General features: G+C 45.7%; 1 protein-coding gene across 2 annotated transcripts in view; it reads right to left on the reverse strand.

The window, feature by feature from the left end:
- The window catches only part of ankrd13b (ankyrin repeat domain 13B), a 455,805-nt gene that overhangs the window by 106,413 nt on the left and 322,128 nt on the right, over nucleotides 1-27,264 (reverse strand). For both annotated transcript variants that reach the window (XM_038814322.1, XM_038814321.1), the window contains exons 3-4: nucleotides 17,429-17,553; nucleotides 16,513-16,558 (exon numbers count right to left, since the gene is read on the reverse strand). In XM_038814322.1, coding sequence (XP_038670250.1) covers nucleotides 16,513-16,558; nucleotides 17,429-17,553 — 171 coding nt within the window. The remainder of the gene's footprint in view (nucleotides 1-16,512; nucleotides 16,559-17,428; nucleotides 17,554-27,264) is intronic.

Raw genomic sequence — 27,264 nt, forward strand, 5'->3', positions numbered from 1 at the left:
ACTAGACCATGTCAGCTATCACAAGCCGGATATAACCTGATAGAATAATTGAATAATAATGAATAACAATAAAATTGCAATTATTTTTTTTAATGATTGCTAAATATTGACATTGGAAGTAAACGCAGCTGACCTACACATCAGAAAATAGCCAGTTTGCACACAGTAAATTTAGATCCTAGCTCAATTTTGTGAACTGAGAGCACAACAGGCTAAACATCTATAAGCGTATATTATTGACACAGATAGTGCAGTCAGCAGCAATGCAAGGGCACTTTTTGCTGGCCTTTAAGTAAACCTTGCCGAGACATCTGCCAATCTGTGGTGAGAACTTTATTTCTCCCAATGTGTAATTGATGGTAATATAGTTTAATAGGGATTCCCAGTGTTGAGCCGCAGTGATAGAATCAAGCCAATCACATTAAAGAATTCTCATAGGTAGCCTATCAGGAAATATCATAGATTATCATAGGATTTACAGTGCAGGAGGCCATTCGGCCCATCGAGTCTGCACCGGCTCTTGGAAAGAGCACCCTACCCAAGGTCAACACCTCCTCCTATCCCAATAACCCAGTAACCCCACCCAACATTATGGGCAATTTTGGACACTAAGGGCAATTTATCATGGCCAATCCACCTAACCTGCACATCTTTGGACTGTGGGAGGAAACCGGAGCACCCGGAGGAAACCCACGCACACACGGGGAGGATGTGCAGACTCTGCACAGACAGTGACCCAAGCCGGAATCGAAACTGGGACCCTGGCGCTGTGAAGCCATTGTGCTATCCACAATGCTACCGTGCTGCCTAGTGGAGGACTATTAATCAAATCACGTTTCAAACTTTTACAGACAGGTCTCTAAAGATTGGGACAAATACATCTCATCATCAATAAAATCCCAAATCATAAGTAACATCCTACCATCACTCACTAGCATCCCATCATCATCAATAGCATCCCATCATTATCAATAGTATCCCATCATCATAAATATCATCCCATCATCAATAGCATCCCATCATCATCAATAACATCCCATCATCAATAACATCCCATCAACTCAATAACATCTCAGTATCATCCATAGCATCCCATCATCATCAATAACGTCCCATCATCAGCAATAACAGCCCATCATCATCAATAACATCCCATCATCATCAATAGCATCCCATCATCACTCGCTAGCATCCCATCATCAACAATAACATCCCATCATCATCAATAACATCCCATCATCATCAATAGCATCCCACCATCACTCGCTAGCATCCCATCATCAACAATAACATCGCACCATCACTCGCTAGCATCCCATCATCACCAATAGCATCCCATCATCACTTACCGGCATCCCATCATCATCAATAACATCCCATCGTCATCAATAGCATCCCATCATCACTCACTAGCACCCCATCATCATCAATAACATCCCATCATCATCAATAGCATCCCACCATCACTCGCTAGCATCCCATCATCACCAATAGCATCCCATCATCACTTAGCGGCATCCCATCATCATCAATAACATCCCATTATCATCAATAGCATCCCATCATCACTCACTAGCATCCCATCATCATCAATAACATCCCATCATCATCAATAACATCCCATCATCATCAATAACATCCCATTATCATCAATAGCATCCCACCATCACTCGCTAGCATCCCATCATCAACAATAACATCCCATCATTATCAATAGCATCCCACCATCACTCGCTAGCATCCCATCATCATCAATAGCATCCCACCATCACTCGCTAGCATCCCATCATCAACAATAACATCCCACCATCACTCGCTAGCATCCCATCATCACCAATAGCATCCCATCATCACTTACCGGCATCCCATCATCATCAATAACATCCCATCGTCATCAATAGCATCCCATCATCACTCACTAGCACCCCATCATCATCAATAACATCCCATCATCACTCACTAGCACCCCATCATCATCAATAAAATCCCATCATCATCAAAAGCATCCCACCATCACTCGCTAGCATCCCATCATCACCAATAGCATCCCATCATCACTTACCGGCATCCCATCATCATCAATAACATCCCATTATCATCAATAGCATCCCATCATCACTCACTAGCATCCCATCATCATCAATAACATCCCATCATCATCAATAACATCCCATCATCATCAATAACATCCCATTATCATCAATAGCATCCCACCATCACTCGCTAGCATCCCATCATCAACAATAACATCCCATCATTATCAATAGCATCCCACCATCACTCGCTAGCATCCCATCATCATCAATAGCATCCCACCATCACTCGCTAGCATCCCATCATCAACAATAACATCCCACCATCACTCGCTAGCATCCCATCATCACCAATAGCATCCCATCATCACTTACCGGCATCCCATCATCATCAATAACATCCCATCGTCATCAATAGCATCCCATCATCACTCACTAGCACCCCATCATCATCAATAACATCCCATCATCATCAATAGCATCCCACCATCACTCGCTAGCATCCCATCATCACCAATAGCATCCCATCATCACTTACCGGCATCCCATCATCATCAATAACATCCCATCATCATCAATAGCATCCCATCATCACTCACTAGCACCCCATCATCATCAATAACATCCCATCATCATCAATAACATCCCATCATCATCAATAACATCCCATTATCATCAATAGCATCCCATCATCACTCACTAGCATCCCATCATCATCAATAACATCCCATCATCATCAATAACATCCCATCATCATCAATAACGTCCCATCATCAGCAATAACAGCCCATCATCATCAATAACATCCCATCATCATCAATAGCATCCCATCATCACTCGCTAGCATCCCATCCTCAACAATAACATCCCATCATCATCAATAACATCCCATCATCATCAATAGCATCCCACCATCACTCGCTAGCATCCCATCATCAACAATAACATCGCACCATCACTCGCTAGCATCCCATCATCACCAATAGCATCCCATCATCACTTACCGGCATCCCATCATCATCAATAACATCCCATCGTCATCAATAGCATCCCATCATCACTCACTAGCACCCCATCATCATCAATAACATCCCATCATCATCAATAGCATCCCACCATCACTCGCTAGCATCCCATCATCACCAATAGCATCCCATCATCACTTAGCGGCATCCCATCATCATCAATAACATCCCATTATCATCAATAGCATCCCATCATCACTCACTAGCATCCCATCATCATCAATAACATCCCATCATCATCAATAACATCCCATCATCATCAATAACATCCCATTATCATCAATAGCATCCCACCATCACTCGCTAGCATCCCATCATCAACAATAACATCCCATCATTATCAATAGCATCCCACCATCACTCGCTAGCATCCCATCATCATCAATAGCATCCCACCATCACTCGCTAGCATCCCATCATCAACAATAACATCCCACCATCACTCGCTAGCATCCCATCATCACCAATAGCATCCCATCATCACTTACCGGCATCCCATCATCATCAATAACATCCCATCGTCATCAATAGCATCCCATCATCACTCACTAGCACCCCATCATCATCAATAACATCCCATCATCACTCACTAGCACCCCATCATCATCAATAAAATCCCATCATCATCAAAAGCATCCCACCATCACTCGCTAGCATCCCATCATCACCAATAGCATCCCATCATCACTTACCGGCATCCCATCATCATCAATAACATCCCATTATCATCAATAGCATCCCATCATCACTCACTAGCATCCCATCATCATCAATAACATCCCATCATCATCAATAACATCCCATCATCATCAATAACATCCCATTATCATCAATAGCATCCCACCATCACTCGCTAGCATCCCATCATCAACAATAACATCCCATCATTATCAATAGCATCCCACCATCACTCGCTAGCATCCCATCATCATCAATAGCATCCCACCATCACTCGCTAGCATCCCATCATCAACAATAACATCCCACCATCACTCGCTAGCATCCCATCATCACCAATAGCATCCCATCATCACTTACCGGCATCCCATCATCATCAATAACATCCCATCGTCATCAATAGCATCCCATCATCACTCACTAGCACCCCATCATCATCAATAACATCCCATCATCATCAATAGCATCCCACCATCACTCGCTAGCATCCCATCATCACCAATAGCATCCCATCAACACTTACCGGCATCCCATCATCATCAATAACATCCCATCATCATCAATAGCATCCCATCATCACTCACTAGCACCCCATCATCATCAATAACATCCCATCATCATCAATAACATCCCATCATCATCAATAACATCCCATTATCATCAATAGCATCCCATCATCACTCACTAGCATCCCATCATCATCAATAACATCCCATCATCATCAATAACATCCCATCATCATCAATAACATCCCATTATCATCAATAGCATCCCACCATCACTCGCTAGCATCCCATCATCAACAATAACATCCCATCATCATCAACAACATCCCATCATCATCAATAGCATCCCACCATCACTCGCTAGCATCCCATCATCAACAATAACATCCCATCATCATCAATAACATCCCATCATCATCAATAGCATCCCACCATCACTCGCTAGCATCCCATCATCAACAATAACATCCCATCATCATCAATAACATCCCATCTTCATCAATAGCATCCCACCATCACTCGCTAGCATCCCATCATCACCAATAGCATCCCATCATCACCAATAGCATCCCATCATCACTTACCGGCATCCCATCATCATCAATAACATCCCATTATCATCAATAGCATCCCATCATCACTCACTAGCACCCCATCATCATCAATAACATCCCATCATCATCAATAACATCCCATCATCATCAATAACATCCCATCATCATCAATAACATCCCATCATCATCAATAGCATCCCACCATCACCCGCTAGCATCCCATCATCAACAATAACATCTCATCATCATCAATAACATCCCATCATCATCAATAGCATCCCACCATCACTCGCTAGCATCCCATCATCAACAATAACATCCCATCATCATCAATAACATCCCATCATCATCAATAGCATCCCACCATCACTCGCTAGCATCCCATCATCACCAATAGCATCCCATCATCACCAATAGCATCCCATCATCACTTACCGGCATCCCATCAGCATCAATAACATCCCATTATCATCAATAGCATCCCATCATCACTCACTAGCACCCCATCATCATCAATAACATCCCATCATCATCAATAACATCCCATTGTTAATAACATCCCGTCATCATCAATAGTATCTCATCATCATTAATAACATCCCATTATCATCAATATTATCCCATTATCAACTATACCATCCCATCATCATCAATAACATCCCATTATCGATAACATCCCATCATCATCAATAGCATCCCATCATCACTCACTAGCACCCCATCATCAACAATAACATCCCATCATCATCAATAACATCCCATTATCAATAACATCCCATCATCATCAATAGCACCTCATCATCACTCGCTAGCATCCCATCATCAACAATAACATCCCATCATCAATAACATCCCATCGTTAAGAGCATCCCATCATCATTAATAGTATCTCATCATCACCAATAACATCCCATTATCATCAATAACATCCCATTATCATCAATAACATCCCATTATCATCAATACCATCTGATCATCATCAATAACATCACTCAAACCTACACAACTGCTGCAACTTCTACCAATTCTGCAAATGGATTCCTCTATCGCACTGTCAGCACAGAATTAGTTTCAAATACCACCTAGAATTCACACTTCTCAATGTGCTGAGCCTTTCTCCATGGCATGCACTACCCCCTCATACTTGACATTATTAACATTCACTTATTAAACTTTTGGGCAAGGAAGTGTGACTATTAAGATGTTTACTTCACACCAATGCTACCTACAGAGCCCTTAGCATTCAGATCTGTCAGTTTAAATTCCAAACTGCTTGCTGGGGAGTAGTGGCGTGTCGAAAAATGTTGACAGCAGGTTAAATAACTTTCCAGTACAGTTATTCGCATCCCAGGTCTCTGCTCAGCAGGACACAATGTAAGTGCTCCTTATCCAAAGTACTTCATTTATTATGTTGCTACAGTGCAGCATTTAACTTGCAGTTGGATGGAGAGGGATAATTTAGACTCGATATCTGTATATGACACATTTGGCGGGATTCTCCCGTACCCGGCGGGGCGGGGGGTCCCAGCGGGACGGAGTGGTGTGAACCACTCTGGCGTCGGGCTGGCCCAAAGGTGCGGAATCCATATCACCTTCAGGGGCTAGGCCCGCCCCGGAGTGGTTGGCGCCCCACCGGCCGGTGGGACAGGGGCTTGGCACCACGCCAACCGGCGCCGGAGGGCCTCCGCCGGCCGGCGCATGCAAGGGAGCACCAGCGCGTGCTAGCGTAATTCCCGTGCATGCACAGAGGGAATCGCTTCTGCACCCGGAATGGCGGAGGGCCACGGCCTCCGGTGCGGAACAATAGAGTCCCCCCACGGCACAGGCCGCCCGCGGATCAGTGGGCCCCGACTGCGGGCCAGCCCACTGTGGGGGCACCTCCCGGGGCCAGATCCCCCCGCGACCTCCTCAACGCACCTCTTCTAAGGTCAGGGTCTCCACTGTGAAGATCACATGAACATTTTATTTCTTACTGCAAACTATTTTCATGTGCTGGTTTTGAAAGCCCCAAAAAACAGACTTCCTTGCAGGGTTAGTGGCCACTAGGAAAAGGCAGGTGGGGAGTTGCCAACATTCTGATGGGTAAATGTAAAATGTTTTAACTCCGTCAAATGCCACTATTGGATGCTGTATTGTAATGAAGATGTGTTTTTAATGCAGTGCTTAATCATAGAGCTCTATTCTGCAAAGATAGATTGGCCATTACAATGCCCAGCATTGTATCAGTGTTGACATGCATAACAGTACATTTGCCTGTGGGGAAAGTGTCATAATGCATTCGAAACAGAAAAATATGCTGGGAAGCTGTCTTGTCATGTTTGCTAGTGATTTAAATGCACGGATTTGTTTGCTTTTGAAAAAATCCCCTGCTTTTGGAAGTTTAAAATATCTAACCACTTGCTCCCCTCCATTGATTGACAAACAAAGTAGCTTGAAGTGGAAATATGAAACCAATTGTTCTTTCAGTTTCAGGGTTCTGGAGCTGAAAACTAATGTTTTGACAACTGTGGCCTTTGTGATTTTTAAATTATTTAATGGAATGTGAGTATCACTGGCAAGGCCACTGTTCGTTGCCCCTCCCTACTTACTGCCCTGGAACTGAGTGGCTTTCTGGGCCATATCAGAGGTCAGTTTCACATTTCTATAGATTTGGAGTCACATATGCATATGGACCATGTATCAATAGCAGATTGCCTTCCCTAGAGGACATTAGTGAACAAGATGGCTTTTTCCGGCAATCAATGACGGTGATTATACTGAGACTAGCTTTATATTCCAGATTTATTAACTAAATTCAAATTCCACCCGCTGCCTTGGTGGGATTTGATCTCATGTCCCCAGAACATTAGTTTGGGACTCTGGATTACAGATCCAGTGACATTAGCACTATGGCACGCACGGTCTCCCCCTAAATGCTTGGCTGTGTTCCAAAATCTGGTAATATCTTGAGCTCAGCAGGGGTTCTACTGACGTAGTAGCTTAGGGGAAGGGTTGACAGTTTTTAGAGGTTGTAATAACATAACCTGCCTTTGATGTGATTTCTAACTACATGGCTGTTCGTTTGCACAACATAATGATCCCTTAAGCGATTAAACATTTGTTTCTGAAGGAGTATATTTTTCTCTTTTCAGACGGCTGCTTGAATGGTCATTTTATAGGTTTGTTCAGGATTTTATTTGCTGATATTTGCATTTAAAAGAATTTCCATTGCTATTGTTTGGCTTCTGAGAACTGTACATAGTGCATACTGGGCGAGTGACTCTGGGGTTTACATGGAGGGCATAGAGTGGGCATGGGGTGGCATGGGGATCTGAGGCGGTATGGAGGGGGTATAGGTGGCTGAGGAGGTATGGAGGGGGCATGGGGACATGAGGCAGCATGTTGGAGGCATGAGGTATGAGGGACCATGGGAAATCAGAGGGGGCATGGGAATACAAGAGGCCATGGAGGGTATAAGGAGGCATAGAGGGGACATTGCGTTGATGGGTGAGTGGATAACGTGGTGACGGGTGAGATTTAAGGAGCATATAAACAATATTGGGAGCAGAGCTGCTGGATGGGGCCTTCTAACCCATACCACTCCTGGAGTCTATCTCAACTTGCAAACTGCACCGCAAACATCAAAAACCTGACACGAAAAAACAAAACTCCCAGGGACAATCAGTCATGAGCTGTGTTGTGTTTGTGCTTTAAAAATCTGGTCCAAATGCCCCTATGAAAATCCGGTTCTCTAGCTCTACATATGCAAATGCCTACTGAAAATCAATGCCGCTTTAAAAGTTTTCATGAACATAAACTTTACTCATCCCGACCTAAAAATACAATTTCAGCCTTCATCTTGCTCCCGGAATAGTTTTCTCGACCTTCGGCAGAAAATAAAACATTTCACAAACCGAAAGATGCTATTTAATTGAAGGTCAGGTCAAGCAAGTTAGGCTGTCGGGACCATTATCCTATCATCGATGTTCTCCTTTAGGCTCCACTGGAGGTGCAAATGAGTTGATAGGATCAACTCTCATGGTCCAGTGGCACTGCAGTCTTTGTATTGATGAATATAGCTTCATGTCACGAGGGCAAACATTACAGTCTAGACGGGGACTGATCTGACGGTGCATTGGATTTAGTCAAGCAATTGAAGATCTTGGTTTCACAACCACTACCCCATAATCACAAGCAGCTATTCAATGTTGGCCATAAGTCAAATACCTGCCGTGACATTTTAAAGAAATATTGTGGTGGACATACCATAGTTCTCCGCATACAGACAGGATAAAGTGTTCCATAAGGCAGCATATTGATGCCTTATGGAATCAATATATTAGGGGCTGGTTTAGCTCACCAGGCTAAATCGCTGGCTTTTAAAGCAGACCAAGCAGGCCAGCAGCACGGTTCCCGTACCAGCCTCCCCGGACAGGCGCTGGAATGTGGCGACTAGGGGCTTTTCACAGTAACTTCATTGAAGCCTACTCGTGACAATAAGCAATTTTCATTTCATTTCATTCATGCTTTATAGAGAGGGATCTGTAGTGTCTGAAGCGCCAAATAGTGGTAGAAGTGTGCAACTGCGCATGGAACTGTGTGTCTCAGAATGATATTCCCCAGATAGAAAATGCACAGCATGCATGGCAAATTCAACATATTACTCATCAGTCTCTCATAATGCACATGGCGTGTGAAGGTCAAGCAAAGTGTTCAAGGAAAGCTGGGTTAGAAGGTTAAATGGTAGGGATAATTGAACCAACTGGACAAATGTAATTTAGTTTCCATTTTAAATGAAATATTCTGGCCTTATTTTTATATTTCCATCTAAAATTTCTATGTCCTCATTTCTGATGGATTTTTTAAATGCAGGATTCCCATGCCCGATTCACACTCTGCTACCAAACATGGTGTGGCAGTGCCTTCCATGGGTTAAGGGTGGGACGAGGGGGTTGGTAATTGCAGGGTGACAAGTCTACATAGGCAGCTGCCATTGTGAATATGAATATTAAAATTGACCAGCGAGAAAAATGGCAGCAAGTGAAAACTCATGAGATTTTTAATATAGAAAGACAAAAAGAAAACTTTTATATCGCACTCTTCATGATTACCAGACATCACAAAGTGTGTTACAACCAATGAGGTGCTTTTCCAAAGCAGTCATTGCTGTAATGTGGGAAGTCTTGCTCCGGTTTCTTCCCACAAGTCCCGAAAGATGTGCTGTTAAGTGAATTGGACATTCTGAATTCTCCCTCAGTGTACCCGAACAGGTGTCGGAGTGTGGTAACTAGGGGCTTTTCACAGTAACTTCATTGCTGTGTTAATGTAGCCATGATGTGGAGATGTTGGCGTTGGTCTGAGGTTGGCAGAGTAAGAAGTCTTACAACACCGGGTTAGAGTCCAACACGTTTGTTTGGAATCACTAGCCTTCGGAGCGCAGCTCCTTCATCGGGTGAGTAAAGAGATGGGTTCCACAAACGCATATACAGACAAAGTTCAATGATGCAAGATGATACTTTGAAAAGACTTCTTACAGTGTTAATGTAAGCCTAGTTGTGACAATCATAAAGATTATTATTAACTAAACCGAGAGCACTGTGTGCCTGTAATGTGGGTAACACCACAGCCAATGTACACACAACAAACTCTTACAAACAGCTTTTGGGCTGTAAGATGATCTTGGAGTAGTGGACTGTTTTGGCAAAGAGAGTTATAGCAATGCACTAGGGGTAATCACACCAGATTAGGTTTGATCAGTGGCTCTAAGGGTCATCAAACCAGATCAGGTTTGATCAATGGTATTGGGGGTGATCAAACCAGACCTGGTGCTGAATGGTTCAACCAGTTGTTTGCCAGATACTCTCTCATGTTTGCACCTCTCACTGGGAGCAAAGATTAATGCAATATCATGGGATGACCAGGAGTGGAGAGAGTTAAAGTTTTGCTCAGGATGAGGACATCAAAGGTAGAGTTGAGCAGGTGTTTGAACAAATTAGTGATTAAAGGATGAAGGGTCAAATGTTATGCAATCGGGAGTTTGAAAGAGTAGTTCTAAGTGACTTAGAGCAGAGCCTTGAATGCGGAAGGCGATGAGATTGGATGTGGGTATTAAGGCCTGGGTGGAAATGGCTGAAGGTGATTATGTCATCTACTTTTGACTTAGTCAGTGAGGATTGCTCTCTAAATCAATATCAAAGTTGTACTCTGCATGTGGCAGAGGTGCTAATCTCTAGGCCCCGTTGATGTCAGGAGTCTGTAAACACATCAATAACAACTTTTTTTACTGAGGGATAATTTGTTTTGTACAGTTAGTTAATTGGATTGATTTCTGCTGCTACTCTAATAGGTTTTCAGCTTTCAAGGTCAGCGTGTAAACAATTATTCCAAAGCGAGCTGTCAGTGGAGTTCCTGCCAGTTTGGAGTGTCGAAAGCACCAAGGGGAAATTGTGCCACAGGTGTATGCTGAAGTTCGGTGCTTTGGAATGTGTCACGTACACCATGTGGCCTTGGCTGAATGACAGAGCTTTCTTATCAGAAGCACAGGTTGGCAGCCCTATATAATCAGAGCCCAAAATGAGCTCCCCACACACCTGCCCGCACCCTCAGGACATTTTAATTCCCTTCTCCTTCATCTCAATTTTGGCTGAAGAGAAGTAACAGATTGCTCATCTCCAGGAGTCTCGTGGACCGTGGTAATGTTTCAAGCTATATTATTATAAGCCAGTGGGGGACTAATGGAAAACCGCTGTTCTTACCTTCGGTGCATTCTATCAATGTTTGATTTTCTTTTCCAATCACAATCAATCCTTTAAGTCTAAATTCATTCTACTGTAACAAAAATGCCTTTTTGAGCAAGTGTCCATCTCGCTGATGGGTGCTGAGATGTTATAATGCTGAGCTATGCAGTGCTCTTGTAGACTTGTGTCATCAAGTTTCCACTTTTAATCTGAGGTCCCAGCAAGGCTTTCTGTTTCTGTGCTCCCCAGCTATGACTTACCAACTTTTACGTTAATGCGTAAGAAACTATGGGCTGGTGAGAGCGCAAGCATAAAGAAAAACTCTCAGTTTGAATCCCTTCTCAATTGAAAGAGGATTTCCACCCATTCAGACAAGACAATAATTTAAATCTGGATTCCAGGGGTGAGAGGTCATTGTGGTACACCCCTATTCCATTCAGGTGAACGGAAAAGATGACGCTATTTGGAAGAAGAGCAGGGGATTTATCCCTGGTGTCCTGGGCACAATTCTACCCCTCAACAAACACCTAAAACAAACCTATCTGGTCATTACCACTTTGCTGTTTGTTGGGAGCTGCTGCGTGTTAATTGCTGCTGCTTTTCCTACATCTGTCGGACAGTCACTACGCGACAAAAGAATTGCATTGGTTGCGAAGTGACTTGAATGAGGCAAATAAATGCACTATTGCCAAATTTGGGGATGGCATAAAAATAGGTAAGGATGCACAAGTGTCTCCAGAGGGACATAGCCACGTTAAGCGAGTAGGCAAAAAGTTGGCAGATGGAATATAATGTAGGAAAACGTGACGTTATGCACTTTGGTAGGAAGAATAAAGCGGCTGAATATTTTTTAAATGGAGAAAGACTGCAAGAAAGCTGCAGCACAGAGGGATTTGGGGGTCATTGTGCATAAATCATGAAAAGTTAGCATGCAAGTACAGCAGGTAATAGGGAAGGCAAATAGAATGTTAGCCTTTATATCAAAGGAAGTAGAATATAAGAATAGGAAAGTCTTGCTAAAACTATAGAGGGTACTAGTTAGATCACAGCTGGAATACTGTAAACTGTTTTGGCTCCCTTACCAAAGGAAAAATATACTGATAGTCGCGGCAGTCCAGAGAAGGTTCATGGGTATGGAGGGATTTTCATACGAGGGGGAGTTGAGAAAGTTGGACCTGTACTCATTGAAGTTTAGAAAAAGCAACTTTAGAAGAGGCAACTTTATTGAGACATATAGGATTCTGAGGGGGATTGACAGGGTAAATGCTGAGAGGTTGTTTCCCCTAGTGGAAGAATCTAGGACCAGAGGGCATAATCCATGAGGAGTCACCCATTTAAAACAGAGATGAGGAGGAATTTCTTCTCTCAGAAGGTAGTGATTCTGTGGAATTCTTTATTGCAGAGAGCTGTAGAGGCTGGGTCGCTGAGTATGTTCCAGGCTGAGATAGACAGATTCTTAATCAGCAAGGGAATTGAGGGTTACGGGGATAAGGCAGGGAAGTGGAGTTGAAGATTATCAGATCAGATCAGTCATGGTCTCATTAATGGTGGAGCAGACTCGATGGGCCAAATGGCCTACTTATATAGAACAGTACAGCACAGAACAGGCCCTTCAGCCCTCGATGTTGTGCCGAGCAATGATCACCCTACTTAAACCCACGTAACCCGTATACCCGTAACCCAACAATCCCCCCATTAACCTTACACTACGGGCAATTTAGCATGGCCAATCCACCTAACCCGCACATCTTTGGACTATGGGAGGAAACCGGAGCACCCGGAGGAAACCCACGCACACACAGGGAGGACGTGCAGACTCCACACAGACAGTGACCCAGCCGGGAATCGAACCTGACACCCTGGAGCTGTGAAGCATTGATGCTAACCACCATGCTACCGTGAGGCCCCAACTCTGCCCCTATGTCTATGGTCTTATGGCCTGGGATGGCCGGAGGTCTTGAAAGAGGCTAGATAAATGCAAGTTCTTTCTTCCTCTCACTTGAAGTGGACTATTTTGCTTGACTCCTGGTGCTGTCGAATCTGCCAATTTATATGGCTAGTCTCCTCACTGGCGCAACAGTTGAGCAACTGCGGTTTTCGGGCTCAGTTTACTTTGGTCATTCTCTGTGTCTCCAGAGGTGGCAGCATTATTCCATGTGTGTTACAGCATGCCACGGATGGTCACATTGCTGTAGGATAGATGCGGCTAAAATGCAGAGCTATCTTCTTATTCAGCGTCTCAGATCAATGCAGGCTTCTTTATGTAACTAAAGCAGGTAGAAGCAAATAGAAATGAATGATTGCAAAGGTGATTTACTGGAATGGTGCGAGGGAAGAGGGTCCGTGGTCACGTGTAGCTGGCAGTAACTGGGATGGTTCATCTGAGAGCAGAGAAGGGAGATAAGGGAGATAATCAAAATAACGATGAACATGATAGAGATAGGAATGAGAGGGTTGTCCTAGGAGGAGAGAATAGGCCTGTAGTCTCCGGTCCTTTTAAGAATGAGAGATAATCTCTTCAAATCAGGACTTGACAGGGTGGATGCTGAAAGGCTGTTGCCCCTGACTCTCGAGACTGAGGTGAGAAATTCTTCACTCAGCAGGCTGTGAATCTTTGGGATTCTCCAATCACTGTACGCTCAATCATTAAGTATATTCAAGAGGATGGGCAAAAAAGTGCAGTGAATGTAGAAGATCAACTATGCTCTTATTGGATAGCAGTGTAGTCTCAAAGGACCACGGGCTCCTGTTTCTTACATTCTTACAATAGGGTAAATAAGGACAAAGTGTTTCTGATGGATGGAGGACTGGTAACCGGGAGACACTGGGTGAAGATAATTTTCAAAAGAAAGCCAAGGGGATATGGGGTGAATTTGCTTATGTGGTGAATTACCATCTGGAATGTACTGCCTGAAAGGATAGTGGAAGCAGATTCAAGACCAATTTTCAAACGGGTATTAGATGTATGTTTTGAAGGGTAAGTTTGCAGGGGTATTGGAAAGGCTGGGAGTGGGGGGTGGGTGGTAGAGTGGGACCAATCAAATGCCTCACTTTTTCGATGAGTGAATCCATTTAAAATAAGCAAGTTATGGATCAGTACACTGATATCCCTATGACAGGCCAATATTTTTAGTCAAGATGTGGAGATGCCGGTGTTGGACTGGGGTGAGCACAGTAAGAAGTCTTACAGCACCAGATTAAAATCCAACAGGTTTGTTTCGAATCACTAGCTTTTGGAGCACTCTCCTTCCTCAGGTGAATGGTTCACCTGAGGAAGGAGCAGTGCTCCGAAAGCTAGTGATTCGAAACAAACATGTTGGACTTTAACCTGGACTTCTTACAATATTTTTAGTCGCATTCAGTAGCAGAATTGGACACCCACTCACAACCCAACCACATCAGACAAAGAATATCTGAGGCAAGTCTAAAATTATTCATTAGGCTGACACATAAAGGCCATAATAAATATGAATGGCATGGCTTTGAAAATCTATTGCCGTACACGGATAGCAAGACCTTGATGCGCACTCTTTTTAAAAAATACTACTTTAAGGATAAGAGCTCTGTTAATAGATGAAGGATAAGGGCCATTACTTTGAAGAAGGTTTGACCATCCTGTCAATGAGTTTAATTTGCTTTCATTATTATTGCCAAATGATGTTGGATCTACAAGGTCAGAAAAGCAAATCGCAGGATAAATATAGGACAGCAAACTCATCAATCTAGAGGAGAAAAAAATTACTGTCCCCCACTGCATCATTTAATTGGATCTTGAGTAATGTTTTCTCCTCCACACTCTACCCAAAACATCATTCTAAATGTCAATTCCTGTTTCGATGAAGAAATTCCTGACCTTGTCAAAGGATTTTTGCTGAATGAAAGTCTTTTCTTTCTGGGTGGGGCTGCTGGCAGTCAGAAAATGATTCCATAAACCATCCCAAGAACAGCTTTGTGAACGACACTGATGTTTAGCTTTGGATGACTCAGTAGTCCTCTTGCCTCTGAGGCAGCAGGTTGTGGGTTCAAGCCCCACGTCAGAGGACTGAATGCAAAAATCTAGCACTGGGGGGGATGGTGCACTTACAGAGGCTCTTTCAGGGCAACGTAAAAGATCCCATGGCACTATTTTGAAAAAGAGCATGGGAGATACCCCTGATGTCCTGGTCAATATGTATCCCTCAATCATCATCACAGAAACAGCTTGCTTGCTCATTATCATATTGCTTATTTGTGGGAGCTTGCTGTGAGCAGATTGGCTGCTGTATTTCCTACATTACAACAGTGAGTACACTTCAAATGTACGTCATTGTCTATGAAGTGCTTCTGAGAGGCTGTGAAAGGCTCTACATAAATGCAAATCTATCTTTAAAACAGAGTTGAGAAGAAACTGCTTCTCCCAAAGGACTGTGAATCTGTGGAATTCGCTACCCCGGTGGGCGGTGGATGCTGGGACCGTGAGTAAATTTAAGGAGGAGTTAAACAGATTTTTAATTGGTAATTGGCTGAAGTGTTGTGTAGAATGGACAGGACAGCGGAGTTAAGGCCAGGATGAGATCAACCATGATTGAATGGCGGAGCAGTTTCGATGGGCCAATTGGCCTAAATCTGCTCCCATATCTCTATGAGTTTATGAACCTCCGCTACATGGGAGATCACTCTAACAGTCCTCAACTTTGCTAGGTTTAGCCTTGTTCTCCCATTCTCATCTTCCTTGAAACATGCTCTCATACTGTTCATTAAACTGATGTACCTTTTTCAGATCCACTCTCCATCATCTTCCATGAAAGATAATGAACTCTACTTTTTTCTTTCTTTTTTTATTTCTCACTGCAAGTGTATAAATTTTTTAAAAGCATCGACCCTCTCAGGAGGTAAGGCCCGACCAGAAAACCTTGCTCTTACGTGTTTTACAGATTTCTAAAATCCCAAATGCGGTGAAAATGATACTTGGTCAAAAAACTTCTCAGACTCTCTGCGCAAGTGGTTTGCATTGAACTTACCCCAGCTTGTAAACTCCCATTTCATTTCAACATAAAAGTCTTGTGCCTGTTGGAAACAAAGGAAAAGATTGAGGTTTATCAAGTTGTTCACAGAAAATGCTGGAGTATATTTTTCAAGGTGTCGTGGTGGTTCTGCTTCAGAGGTCCTCAAAGAAATGGTGGAGCAAATGGTGAGGATGTGTCTACGTTGGAATAATCATTCATAGACCTAGGATGGAATAGAGTTGATGGGCTGAATGGCTTATTCCAGCTCTAGATTTCCTTGCATTTTCATATTAATGTAAACATATCGCACACAAAGCCTCTACTGTTCGGTTGCATCAAGTTACCAATGTATTCAATCAACCATTTAATCAAAGCCCTCTTACCTTCGAATTCTGAGCTGTGTCTTTAGTAATGCATGCTGTTGGCATTTGTTTTGCTATGTTTTTGCAACAGCAAACATATGCCCTGCAAACGTATGGATTTATTTTCAATGTTGTGTTTTACAAAAGTTAAGTTCACAATTTTTTTCCTTTCACTGTCTGCCCACTTTAGACGTCTGCCCTGTTGGAAAGGAGACTTCAGGCTTTTGCCAGTGGCAGTTTGTACGTATTGGCTCGGAGGGCGAATCACCCAGAGAAACCGGTCTCTGATTTTCCCTTCTGTGTGGAGAAGCACCTGTAACTGCCCCTGAGGGCATGGCTCGGCTCTCAAACTACAAGGATTCACTGGCGTGAATACACGATCTGCAGCACAATGGTTTCCCCCCCGTGCTATTTCGCCATTCACTCAGAGAAGACTGAACACAGTAGCAAACTAGAATTGCCTCATTTCCTCCCCCATCCCCCCCGCCTCCCCCCCAAAACTCGGCGTTAGAAATTTCCACAAGCCCAACTGACAGCAGAATAAAAAATTGAGAATGCGGCTTCTTTACCTGACGGAGTTTCTCTAGTAGACACGGGATCCCTGACAATCGTTTAATAGATCTTTGGTAATCGCGATATCGAAGAACAAGTTGCACCAGCTCCAGGTCCCCTGTACTTATAGCCTCCTGGAGACCTGTAAGTGGAAAAGGATGAGCTCGTGGGTGAAAAGACCAATAACAGGCTGTTGAATTTAGTCGGTGAAAGCAAGTGATATACGTCCAAAGTACTTTAATAAACCTGTTGTTCCGATTTTGATAGCTGCTTTCACATAAAGCATTTTCCACAACGTTAGAGCTTATTTTCAGAAAGCTATGTCTGAAGAAAATGGCCCCTGCCAAAATGTTGCTGTTATTGGATCATTCGGTATACACAGTTGCGACAATTAGACAAAATTATCCTGAGAGTCTGCTACACTCCCATCACTCATTCACAAGGGAATATCACAAGTGTTATACCCATGGATTTCCCGTCCATTGGTACAGCCTGTCGCACGGTTACAATATCTTGCGATAAAACCTGCTTTGTCTCTTTAAGATCACCACTTCAAATATTCCCGATGAGAGAGTGTCAGGTTTATATAATTGAAACTGTTTTTAACTTTGAGGAAGTCAATCACCTGGCGATTGTAATCGTTTGTGCAATTCTGGCTCCAGCTTGGAAACAGTGCTTGTAAAATGACAGTCCGAGGGCGGGATTCTCTCAGCCCAGGGCCGGGCCGGAGAATCCCCGCAACCGGCGCAAATCGCGCCACGCCGCCCCGACACCGGCATGTGATTCTCCGCAGAGCGGAGAAGGCGTGATTGGCGCGCCACTGGTCGGGGGCCGCTCTACGCGGCCGGCCCGCCAATTCTTGGCCCATGATGGGCCAAGAGGCCGTCGTGAAAACGCCGAGTCCCACCAGCACCGTCCACACCTGCTCTCAGCCGGCGGGAACTTGGTGTCAAAGGGTCGGGATCCTTCTGCACTCTAGGGATTCTATGATAGAGACCACAGACTGTCAGGGACTGTGTATAACGTTAAAATCCTCATTTCTTTTGGTGCAGGCATTTAATCACTAACGGCCCTTCCCGCTAAGGTCAGGGCCGGTGAGCCACGCAATTCACCATTGACTTTAGCAGGATTGGAGGTCCCGTCACCAGTCAATGGCTCACCACCTCCCCAATGGGAATACCCGCCGTGAGGGGATGGAAAGTCCTGACCAAATAGACCTTAAATCTCTGTCAGGCCTGTTTTACCTCTGGACTCAAATATTCCAATGCACTCCTGGCCGGTCTCCCACGTTCTACCCTCTGTAAACTATAGATCATGTCTACGCCTTATCTCAGAGAAATTCCCATCAACCTATCATCCTGCTTACCTACATTAACTCTCAGTCAAGCAAGGCCTTGATTTCAAAATTCTCATCCATGTTCACAAATCTTTCCATGGCCTCAGCCCTCCTTATCTCCGTAATCTTCTCCAGCCCCACAACCCTCCGAGATATCTGTACCCCTCAAGCTCTAGCCTTTTGTGCATCCCCAATTTTAATGGCTCCACCATTGTTAGCCAGGCCTTCAGTTAGCTAGGGCCTAAGCTCCGGAATTCCCTCCCGACACCTCAGTATCCTCCTTGAAGTCACTCTTTAAAACCTACCTCTTTGACCAAGCTTTTCTTCACCTGACCTCATATCTCCTGATGTTGGTGCTAATTCTTTGTTTTATCACTCTTCTGTGAGGCACCTTGGGAAGTTTCATTATGCTAAATATGCTGTATAAATATAAGGGGCGGGATTCTCCATTCCTGCTGCTGGGAGATTTGGCCGAGTGCCAATTTCTCCGTCCCCTTGAGCAGAGGTAGCAGGGCAAATCACAACGGAGAATCCCGGCCAAGTTATTGTTGTTTTTCTGATTTGGAACTTGTATCGTAGCCATGGGGGAAATTCAATGCCCGTGTTGCTCTTGGCGCACATTGGTTATTCCAGGAGAATATGGAAGAGCCACTAAACAGAGTTTACGCCAAGCACCGAACAGAGTGCAAAGCTCCCGGCCCGCGGCGCCTGATGCAATCTGGTTCACGTCCTCACTGGGCGTGAACCAGGTGAGCATACTTAAATTAGGATTTGAATATGCTCCAATCGTTCGAAGCCAGAGTCTCCAGACTCCCGGGATTCCAGCCCCCCACCCCCGGGCACAGCTGAGGCCGGCAGGAATTGCTAATGGTCTCTATCACCGGACACCAGATGTGATGACCATGTCCGGGGTGGGGCTCGGAGGCCATTGGAGCCCCTGGGTTTCAACCTGGCAGGGTGACAATTTGGCACTACCAGGATGACAGATTGGCACTGCCACGGCCCTGGATTGGCACTGGCAGGATGTCGATGGGCACTGCCAAGGGGTGGGGCCTGACGGGAGAACCTTTTGGGAAGGCTCTGATGCCCTGATGCCAAGGACATTTTGGTTGGGGTGGGCGTGGCCGTCACCCTCAGTACGAGATTGGGCATCCCGATCTCTGTGAGGCTGGACTTGCCGGCATCTTCGGTCCCTCACATCACTCTTCTGGTGGGTTTCACCCCATTTCCAAAACAATGGCCGGGATTCCCCAACCCGGGTTTGCCCTGCCACCTCTGCCAGCGAGAAAGGAGAAGTTGGCGCTCAGCCAAAACTCCATTCACTGCAGCGAGACCAGAGAATCCCGCCCACGTGACCGGACGGAGAATTCCAGCCAAAGTCCAAGGTGTGGGAGAATTCTGCTGGGAATTACGCAGGAACAGCCAGCGCGATTCGCACCGGCTTTCCGAGCCGAATGTCACTTACGGGTGGATTCACTGATGCCTGCCACCAGCAGCGGGGTTTCCAATGTGGTGGAGAATCGGAGATCGGGTCCCAGTCCGACGTCCGGTCCTCCGCCAGTGGCAGCAGCAAGCTGCATGTCCCGTGGAAGATGCAGATGGGTCATTTCGACACATTTGCACCTGCGGGCTGGGAGCCCCATTCTCCAGGCCTCTGTTATTCTCCGATCCTCCCGGCTGGGAGTCACGCGGGCTCGTATTGGTGCAAGTATTTTCACACGTGGCGCAGGCGTTGTGGACCCAGCAATCGATCAAGGAGGGGTAAGTATTTTATGTTGGTGCCTCCAAAGTTAAGAGGGGCCCCTCTCCCCACAGTGGGCAAATTCTGCCCACTCCACCTCCCTGCTCCACCATCAGAGGTCCCCATGTCAGAGACGTACATCTCAGAGACCCCTATCAGAACCCCCCATATCGGAGATCCCCAAATCAGAGACTCCCCCACCAGACCACCCCCCCCCCCATCTCAGAGAGCCCCCCATTAGTCACCCCTGCCTGGAAGCGAAAGAGCAGTCCCGGGAGAACAGTGAAAACTCACTGCCCTTTCACTTACTAGTCCCTTATATCTGCTGCCTCATTCAGAAGTGCTGAAACCAGCAGCTTTTACTTCATAGAAAGCAAAACACATCAAGGCTTTACACATGCTCAGATCGTTTGATTTGCAAGGCTTATATTCACTTTCAAAGAGAAATAGCTTTCATCCCGGTTAGTGGAGCAGAGTCCACAAAAAGATCAGCCATGATCTTATTGGATGGTGGAGCAGGCCCGAGGGACCAGATGGCCTACTCCTGCTCCTAGTTCTTATGTTCTTACATAGGCTGTAATTGATGGGGTAATAGCTTCCAGGCAGCTAGCTGCCTGGACTGTTTATATTCATTACCCTTCACGCTTGAAAACATCTCAAGTACCCTTGATGTGAAGTTAACCACGATGATTAAGTTAAACTGATATGGGGGTTTCTGAAATTAGGGGTGCCTGATATGGGGTTTGATGGGGGGTCTGATGGGGTGGTTTTGATGGGGGGGTCTGATATGAAGGTCTGATGGAAACATCTAATGGGAGGGGTCTGATATGGGGGCATGATGGGAAGATTTCTGTTGGGGCCTGATTGGGAGGGGTCGGTGGAGGGGATTGGGTTACCCGCATGTGGGCGTGCTGTTGTGGCGGTGACCTGTAATTCCCATGGTGGGGGGAGGGGGGGTTGCCCCTGCTTGTCATGGGGGGATTGAATTTGCGTCATAGGGTGCAGAGGGCCTAGCCGACGGACCGCGGTATTGCGGCGCGCTCTCAAAATGGCGGCCCGATAGCGGGACTCTGAATTGAATTTTCTTTTTTTCTTTTGGAAAAACCTTTCCGTTCGGTAAATAAATGAGTGTAACTAGGACTGGTTTTCCTTTACTTCAAAGGCCAGCTTCCTGGATGCGGCAGCACATGACACTGGGACCTCTAGTCAAATATGTCCACTCCAATGTAATAGTCATTTACAGTGAAGCTGCGATCAGAACATATTACTGCTGTTAAAGAAGGACCGGCTCAGATGAATAGAAATGTAATAGTTGTTTTGTTGGGAAACTATTATTTTGAATATCTGGTCAGTTTCAGGCTGAATCTCAGAAACTGATTGTTTTGTATCTAGTGTGTGGTTCTCAGAGGCTTCTTCACAAAGTGAATCATTTGCAATGTAATACATGTAGTGTGACTTCAGAATTCTTCAAACATGTGCGATTGCACATTTCTGTCTCCATGTCCTGTCAGTGGTACGGTGGAGTTATTCACTATGTGTTTTCTCTCTGTCTCCCTTTCTGCATCTCCCTTTCTGCTTATTTCTCACGCTGCACTTTCCTGCGTCTCTCTTTTTCAAAGCTTCCTTCTTTTTGTGTGGGTGATATGACATGGCACAAGGGGGCAAAAGCAGCTGCCAACGTTTGCAGCTGCATTGAGGTGGGAAGTTTGGGGTAGAGGGGGGAGGAGGGGTGGGGGAATGGCCCTCAGTGTCCCCCTTCCTTTATCCTCCCTTAATCACATGCGCCTTGTTCCATCCACTTGCTCCTATTTTACCCTCCTGTTACCCTCTCCCTTTTCTACAAACCTCGAATTCCCATCAATACCCCTACACCCTTACCACCTGAGCCACCTGCTTCACACCTGTATTCTACCCCCATTCTTGATGCATTCTCACTCACCTTATTCTTGACTCCTCATCTTCCCTCTTCCACCAACGGCCCGGTGGCACAGTGGTTACCACTGTTGCCTGACAGCACCAGAGACCTGGGTTCAAATCCTGCCTTGGTTGACTGTGTGGAGTTTGCACTTTCTCCCTGTATCTCCGTGGGTTTCCTCCAGTTTCCTCCCACAGTCCAAAGATGTGCAAGTTAGGTGGATTGACCATGCTAAATTACCCCTTAGATATGTTAGGAGGGGTTACGGGGACATGGCAGGGGGATGGGCCTGGGTGTGGTGATCTTTCATTGGGTCGGTGCAAACTCAGTGGGCCAAATGGTCACCTTCTGCGCTGTAGTAATTCTATGATTCTATCCCCCCCACACACTCCCCGGCAACAGGCTAGAGTTTATCATCAGGCCTATTCAAAACAATTGCTGCCAGCTACCTAATTATCTGTATCAAATCTGATTAAATCTTGCATTCAGACGTGGACTAAGATGCTACTTCTAAATACATATTAAAATGTTTAATATCAGATTTTTTTTTGATCAAAACCATTTCACTTCAGTAGATGTTGATTCATTAGGGGTGACCTCAGCGCAATCAGTGATGGAGCTGAAATTGCACAGTCCTGATTCTCCATCCAGACTCCTAACAGTGGGAATAGCTACCTACGTTTAGGACTGGATTACAGCTTTTTTCAATTAAGACCACGGGCTGAATTCTCTGATCCTGTGGCTATGTCTCCGTGCGGACCCGGCCTGCCAAAACCTGCCCCCACTGTAACCAGCCTCGCCACCCAGGACCACCCCCCACCAGTCCCCTCAGCATCCACCGATGGCCCCCCCCTACCAGCAGAACGCCTCCCCCCACCCCCCACATCCGACTGTGGCGGCGCTGGACTCAGTGTGCAGCCGCCACTCATGGTTCCCGAACGGTGTGAGCACACACGCTGTCGGGATGCCGGTCCATCAGGGGTAGAGCGTCGGGGGAGGGCCTCAGGTGACGTCCTGAGGCTGTCCATACGGCATGCAGCGTACTCGTTTTTGAGGGAGCAGAGCATCCCTCTAAACCGGCGCTGCCCCCCCCCCCCGATTTCGGCACAAACAGTGATTCTCCATGGCCGATCACCGAACGCGATTTCGGCGCAAACGGTGATTCTCCGTGGCCGATCGCCGAACGCGATTTCGGCATCGGCGACAGGAGAATCCCGCCCTACATGTTTGCTTCAGGACTCCACCAGGCAAATGTTACATGCCACTTGTGTAACAAAAAGCAATGCTTGGAGTCCTCCGGCATCTATGCACTGAACATTCGCGAATGAAGCATTATCGGAATATCTTGCTGCACATCCGCACCTTAAGCTTCAAATGGTTTTTAGATTAAAGACATGTGATTGGATGTTTGACTGTTACTCGAATGAATGGCTGAAGCAGTGTGAGAAGTGTTAAGTTAAGTTAGAAGCAACTTAAAGTGAGAACAATAGCAGTAATCAATTCCATGCCTGCAATGCTCCCTTCGTTTAACTGCTAAAATCTGAAATCCACAAGTAATGACATTTGAAATGTGAAATTAAGTTTGATTTTAATTGGTTGTGCAGCATAATAAAAATCTGAAAAGCATTCCTGCATGCACAGTCAGTCCTCCAGCATTTTCTCCATGGTCTAAACATGATCACACATTATTGCGCAGCCAATATCCAATTCATATTGTAATATCCCACACAAGACGTACGGGGCAGGGGAACTCCATTAACCATTGTATAAAAGGTCAGCCAATCAGACACCAACAAAGACCCCGATAGGGATCTACTGGGAAGCTTTGTTTTATTTGTTCATATGATGTGGGCGTCGCTGGCTGTCCATCCCTGAGGGCAGTTAAGAGTCAACCATATAGAATCTGAGATCACATGTAGGCCAGACCAGGTAAGGATGTCAGATGTCCTTCCCTAAAGGACATTAATGAAACAGATGGGTTTTTACAGCAATCAACAATGGTTTCATGATCATCATTAGACTTAATTCCAGATTTTTATTGAATTCGAATTTCACCATCTGCCATGGCAGGATTTGAACCCGGGTCCCCAGAGCATGACTCTGGTTCTCTGGATTACGAGTCCAGCAATTTATAAATGTTTTTTTTATTGAGTTTTCATATTTTATATATGACAAATTACAAGTTATTAGAGACGAGTCCAGCAATAACACCACTACGCCACTGCCTCCTAACAATGTATACCGTTATTGTCAATAAATCTAAGTTCTTCATTTTACTCGGTGTGGACTCCCCGTGTCCTTATTAAACATATATTAATATCACCTCAGCTATAGGAAATCTGCCCGATTAACCTGGTCTGACCTACATCTGACTGCTGACCACAGCAATGGGGTTGACCGTTAATTGCCTTCTGCAATGGCTCAGCAATTCACTCAGTTTAAGAGCAATCAGGGATGGGCAGAAAATGCCGGCTTTGTCAGTGACGCTCACATCCCGTGAAAGAAGAGAAAACCATGAGTTTGGTCAAAAAATGGTTTGGTTGCTATCATTTAATATGATATATTTCATTAAAAGATTCAGGGCGGGATTCTCTGATCCTGAGGCTAAGTGTTGACGCCTTCGTAAACGTCGTTGCGTTTTACGACGGCGTCAACATGGCCTCAGGAGCAGATATTCTGACCCCTACAGGGGGCCGGCACGGCACTTGAGTGACCCATGCTGCTCCAGTTGCTAATGTCGGCGTCAAATGGGTGCCGCGGGTCGGCGCATGGACAGTGCGGCTGGCGCCAAAGCACGCATGCGCAGTGGCTCCCTTCTTCGCGGTGGCCCCGGCGCAACATGGCGTAGGCCTACAGTGGCCGGCGTGGAGCAAAAGAGGCCCCCCGCCCGAGAGGCCGGCCCGCTGATCGGTGGGCCCTGATCGCGGGCCAGGCCACAGCGGAGGCCCCCCAGGATCGGACCCCCCCTCCCCCCCAACCAGGCCACCCCCGAATGCATGCACGCCGGGGTCCTGCCAGGTAAGACGACACGTGGACGCCGCCGGCGGGACTCGGATTTTTTTGTGCGGCCGCTCAGCCCATCCCGGGCAGAGAATTGCCAGAGGGGCCACATAGAACGGCCCCTGACCGGCGCAGCGCCGACTGCGCCTGTGCCAATGGCGCAGATTCTCCGCTCTCCGGAGAATCAGCAGACCGCCGTCAGGGCGGCGTCGCGCGATTCGGGCCCTGCCCGCCGATTCTCCGGCCCGGCGTGAGCTGAGAGAATCCCGGCCTGACAGTTCCTTGTCAGTTTAAATCTTTAGCATTTCAGTAGTAAGGCAACAAGAGGCGTAAGAAATAAGTACAGAGGTAAGCAGGCATTGAAAAGCTCCAGGCTTGATGCTCAGGGATGGAATACAGGTAAAATTTGACCTGGAGTTTATCTCTGTGACTTTGGAAAACTGGGGACAGGAATCAGACAGATTTGTTTCTCATTGCAAAAGAAAAGAGCCGGAATTCTCCTGCCATTGGGATTCTCTTTTCCTGCTGCCGGTGCGCCCTTGTCCGTGGGTTTCCTGATGGCGTAGAGTGGCTTCGATGGGAAATCCCATTGGCAAGCGGTGGAAAGAGAGAATCCCACTCCAGCGAATGGCATCCCACCGAGAAACATGAGGCCGGGGGAACCAGAGAATCCAGCCCACAATTTCTAAAGCCTGTTCCTACAAAAATCATTTACATGTATGCTGTTGCTGCTTTGCATCTGTTGCGTATATTCTATGTGGTTTACTGCTAAAAAGTCATGCAACCTGTCACTGGACAAGAAGTTATTTAGTCATCAGTTTTCATTTGATTCACAATCTGTCTCCCAGTTTTTTTCTGCGAAAGTGGAATTTCTGGAATTTCCAATTTTCCTGCCAATGGTCTGACCTTGCCGGCGATGTGGCATGCATACTCCACACTGATTTGGTCCTTTCTGCAGTAGAATAGGTATTGCTTGGGGACAATTCGCCCGGAAGCTCTAAGCAGGTTAACAATCTATTTATCCTTCATCACAACAGCTTGGATAACTATTCTATATGTGATATACCTTCAATTCACCGAGAGGCAGAGAGAGCGAGTGAACATTAGGCTTTATTAGTCATGAACTTGCCTAGCCAGAGTCGGTTGTACAGATGAATGCCGCCCGCAGGCGGCCTGTCTATATATGGCCCCGGTGAGGATGCAGCCAGAGGCGGAGCCCTACCGGGGTTACAGTACAGTACCTGGAAGCAGCTCATATCACCACTTCCAGGTCATAGGTTACAGTATCATACATGCATTAGGTGAATACATTAACTACAATATGTAAACCAAACATTTGCTTTTTCGCTTGTGTTTTATGAAGAATTGGACATTGAGTAGATTTGATTTTCTCCTCTACGTGCCGGGGAAGACTTGCCTGTGCATGAATCCATTGCAACAATAGCAGCCCATGATTTAGCACTAATGGAACTCAACGAGGCACAAAGAGCTGACGTACGAATTCACACTGATGCTGAACGTGGCTTAATTCTCAGAGTGATATTATAGGATGTTGTTGGACCTACTACTGAGACATTTCTAGAACTGGCAATTTTTTACCAAGAGGCAGAATTTCTGTTGTATGCGTAGCAAAACATTAATACAGTCAATGATTTCAAAAGGAAGTTGCATAGGTATTTGAGGGAAATGATGCTGCAGGGCTCGGGGTGATAGAGGGGATGGGTGGTGCGACCGGGGGTGGGGGGAGCAGAGTGGGCCTAAGTGGATTGCTCCACAGAGAGCGGACATGGAGCGCAATTTAAGGGAAAAGTTCTAAGTTTCATTTCCGACATGATTGGCAGTGTTTCCCAACGGCCTTGTT

The sequence above is a fragment of the Scyliorhinus canicula genome, chromosome 12, assembly GCF_902713615.1.
Source record: "Scyliorhinus canicula chromosome 12, sScyCan1.1, whole genome shotgun sequence".
NCBI classification, from domain to species: domain Eukaryota; kingdom Metazoa; phylum Chordata; class Chondrichthyes; order Carcharhiniformes; family Scyliorhinidae; genus Scyliorhinus; species Scyliorhinus canicula.